Source organism: Mesoplodon bidens, assembly GCF_964165515.1.
Source record: "Mesoplodon bidens genome assembly, chromosome: 18".
Taxonomy (NCBI): domain Eukaryota; kingdom Metazoa; phylum Chordata; class Mammalia; order Artiodactyla; family Ziphiidae; genus Mesoplodon; species Mesoplodon bidens.
Genome location: NC_138175.1, coordinates 44,076,067 through 44,080,150, shown reverse-complemented (window position 1 = coordinate 44,080,150; position 4,084 = coordinate 44,076,067). Strand labels below are relative to the sequence as shown.

General features: G+C 45.1%; 1 protein-coding gene across 1 annotated transcript; it reads right to left on the bottom strand.

Annotated features, from left to right (window-relative positions):
• Positions 1-1,224: 1,224 nt before the first annotated feature.
• LOC308606079 (zinc finger and SCAN domain-containing protein 5B-like) lies at positions 1,225-2,817 on the bottom strand. Its single transcript, XM_081216556.1, has one exon. It carries the CDS (start codon positions 2,664-2,666, stop codon positions 1,278-1,280), a length of 1,389 nt encoding a protein of 462 aa, XP_081072682.1. The 5' UTR covers positions 2,667-2,817; the 3' UTR covers positions 1,225-1,277.
• Positions 2,818-4,084: the final 1,267 nt, after the last annotated feature.

Below are 4,084 nucleotides of genomic sequence, written 5' to 3'. Positions count from 1 at the left end.
ATAAGAATGTTCTTTTACATTACCATAGTGCAGTGATCAACTTTAGTACATTTGCATAATGCTTTAATCTACTGTCAGCATTCCACTTTTGTCAAATGACCCAATAACCTCGTTTTCCTCCAAAACAAGATCCAGTTTAGATCAGATCTTGCATTTTGTTGTCATGTCTCCTTAAGCTCCCCTATCTGGAAAGTTCAGAGCTTTTGTCTTTTATGATATTGACATTTAAAAAAATATTATTGTCTTAGTCCATTTGGGCTGCTCTAACAAAATACCACAGACTGGGTGGCTTAAAAACAGCAGAAATTTATCTCTGACAGTTCTGGAGGTTGCAAATCCAAGACCAGGGTGCCAGCATGGTTGGATTCTGGTGAAGGCCCTCTTCCACATTGCAGACTGAAGACTTCTTTGCTGGGTCCTCACCTGGTGGAAGGGGGCAGGAAGATGTCAGCTCTCTTTTATAAGGACACTGATCCCATTCATAAGAGCTCTGCCCTCATGACCTAATCACCTCCCAAAGGCCCCACCTCCTCATTCCTAACATAGGAATCTGGGGGGGACACAAACATTCAGACCACAGCAAATATGATCCCTTGTTGTTGTTTTTTTTTGTGACCGAAAAGTGTTTGTTTATTTGAAATTTAAATTTCACTGGTTATCCTGTATTTAATCTGGCCACCCTACATGGAGCATCCTATTTTACAGTGAAATCATGCCTAACAGGAAGACAATCAACAGCAGCCTCAGTTTCACGATGAAGTACTGAAAACCAATGAAACATGACTTCATTGGAAGAAGAACACAAAGCAAAAGCTTATCAGAAAAGCATAGACTACACTAAAGTAGAAAACAAAATCCAAAGGGAACTATAAGTTATCACTCAAGGATCCTCCTAATTCACGTGAATGGAACCCCATTAGGTTCCAGTATAATCCTAAATTCTTCAAATGTCATCATTTCTTTTTTTTCTTTTTTTTTTTTTTGCACGGTACACGGGCCTCTCACTATTGTGGCCTCTCCCGTTGTGGAGCACAGGCTCTGGACACACAGGCCCAGCAGCCATGGCTCACGGGCCCAGCCGCTCCACGGCATGTGGGATCTTCCCAGACCGGGGCACGAACCCGTGTCCCCTGCATTGGCAGGCGGACTCTCAACCACTGCGCCACCAGGGAAGCCCAAATGTCATCATTTCTTGATATTACATGAGTAACATATTATCCTGAATTTCCTTCTTGGATCAGAAGGGACTGGCATCTGAGGGCAGGGACTGGGGTGAGTTATTTGGAATGTATTTTTTGGTGGCGTTTGAAGGTCCCCAGCTGACAGAAGGCACTGTGACACTCGGGACACACGTAGGGTTTGAGCCCAGAGTGGGTGCGTTGGTGAACATTGAGGTTCCCTTTGTGGCTGAAGGCTTTGTCACAGTGCTCACATCGGAAAGGCTTCTCCTTGGTGTGGGTCCTCTGGTGAGCACGCAGCGTCGAGTCGTGGGTGAACTTCTTGGGGCAGAGATCACAGCAGTATGGCTTCTTGCCTGTGTGGATCCGCTCGTGAGCTCGCAGGTCCGAAGCCTGCTTGAACCCTTTGGCACACGTGTTGCATCGAAAAGGTCTCTCTCCTGTGTGTGTCCTCTCATGAAGGGTAAGCTGAGATGGATAAGGAAATCTCTTCTTGCATTCCCTACATTCATAGGGTGCCCATGCCCGGGCTTCTTTTCTCTCAGGAAGAATGTTGGGTCCCACCGTGCTAGGTGAATCAATGAAAGGCGACCCAAGTTGTCCTGAGAATTCTCCTTTGTCCAAAGATGTGGCTGCTTCTTGATGTACTTCTTGGAAACTGGGACTGTTGGCCCATTTCCTTTTGAAACTTCTTAGACCCCTCAGAGAACCTTTTCTGTATCCACACTTAGTAGAAACTTCTCCCTCAGGACCTTTCAGAGGTTCAGGCTCTTGAGATTGATGGGTTCTTGTCTCTTCCATGTCTTCCATCAGGTCTTTCTCCAAGTTCTCCTTGGATGTCAGACCCTCCATTTCACCTGTTTCAGGAAAGGTCTCTGGCAGGAGACCATTCTGGTCCTGCCCCCTTGACAGGTCCTTGGCTCCTGCCAGAATATGCAGCTCTTGTCTTTTCTGCTGGCCGTTCTCTGGAGGTATCTCACTCACAGGGGATCGGGGTTCCCTGCATTGGCCTCTCTCATTGTTCATGTCACTGGCCTCAGATTCAACCGTCTCAACTTCTGAGCTTCGCACAAGAAATTCCTGTCCTTGTATGCGGACTATGGTGCACTTCTTGGGTTTCTGCTTATTTCTTAGCATGTCCTCCAAGGCTTTGCAACTCTGCACCCCCGTTTCCTTGACTAAGACCTGGCACTCCAGCGGCATGCAGATCATAAACTGCTCCAGCACCAGCTTGTCCATCATCTGCTCCTTGGTGTGAAGATCTGGCCTCAACCACAGATGGCAGAGCTCACGGAGTCTCCTCAGATCCTGGACGGGGTCGGATTCCTCTGAGCTCATAAATGTTCTGAAGTGAACATGCCACGTTTCCTGGTCACAGTCTGGTTTTTCCACAAGTGTATCTTGGTGTGGCACAGACACTGGTGACTCTGATCCAGGGCTTTCGGGGAGTTTTCCTCGACCCCAGAAAAATGTCTGGTCCTCAGCCATGTTGATGGAGGAATTTTCCAATAGGACTCTGAGGAAACACTTGTAGAGCTGGTGTCAATTGAACTCTGTGGAAAGGGATTTCCTCTGCTTCTTCTCAGCAGTAGAGTCACTGTTCAGAAGGCTCTTGGAGCCCTCTTGCCTTCAGTCTCCTCAAGTCCGGGACTGGCTCTCAAAGTGATCCCTTGTTTTTAAAATGAGAATGTTCCTCATTTTGGTTGTCTCTGGTGTTTTTTTTCATGACTGGACTTAGGAAACTTGTTCTTGGCTGGGATACCATTTATATATAATAGTATGTGTCCTTAGCACATCCACCTTGAGGCACTCCATTCCATCTGCCCTACAATGGTGATGTTCATTTTGATCATCTAATCAAGTTGTTCTATTTCTCCACTGGATAGTAACTCTTTTCCCCCTTAAAATTAGTAACCCATCTATGAGGAGACACTTTAAGTCTATGCAGATATCCTGCTCCTCATCAGAATTTCCCCCCTAGATTTTGCACCCATTGGTGATCCTTGCCTAACCAGTGTTTACTGCAGTTGCTATAAGGAAGGAAAAAGTTTTCCTTGATCCTCTTAGGGTCTGTACCTGGATCTGAAAATTAAACTGACAAAGACAGAGGAGAAAAGCATACAAATTGTATTGAATTTTTTTCTCCAATTCTCCTCCCCTTTCCTCATGAAGCCATTCCAGTCAGCCATTCATCTTCACCACTCCACCAGTACCTCTCAGGCCAAGGTCACCAGTGTCTAGGCACCTCTGTGTTGCTAAATCCATTGGTCAGTTCACATCCTGATATTACTTGACCAACCAACAGCATCTGACACAGCTCATTACTTTCCTGATACCCTTTCTTCGTTGGCTTCTGGAATACCACTCACTTGGTTTTCCTTCTGCCTTGTAGGCTACTTCTCAGAGTCCTTTGCTTCTTTCTCTTTATTTTCCCATCTCTAAATGCTTGAGACCCCAGGACTTAAACCTTGGTCTGTTCTTTCTCTACCTTTTTACTCCTTTGGTGATCACATCATCCAGTCTCAAGATATAAATATTATCTCTTTAATGGAAACTGTTCAGATATGCCCTGTTCAGATTTCTCCTCTGAGCTCCAAACTTGTGTATCCAGCTGCTTCCTTACATCTAACTCATTTCCAGCTAACATACCCCTTATTATTTTTTTTTTACCTATTTATGTATTTGCTTTTTTCCCCAGTAGCCTGCAAGTTTCATAAACGCAGAGATTTTTTTTTCATTGTAGTCAAGGTTGTTTATACAGCTCCTGGAACAGTGCCTACTGCATAGCAATTGCATCATAAATATTTGTTGAATGAATGAATGAATGTCCTAAGTATACAAATTGATTTTTTTTTTTTTTTTGCGGTACGCGGGCCTCTCACTGTTGTGGCCTCTCCCGTTGCGGA

Bases quoted from the DNA above. Each gene is read 5' to 3' on its own strand.
- LOC308606079 (XM_081216556.1), bottom strand. From the start codon at position 2,666: ATGGCTGAGGACCAGACATTTTTCTGGGGTCGAGGAAAACTCCCCGAA.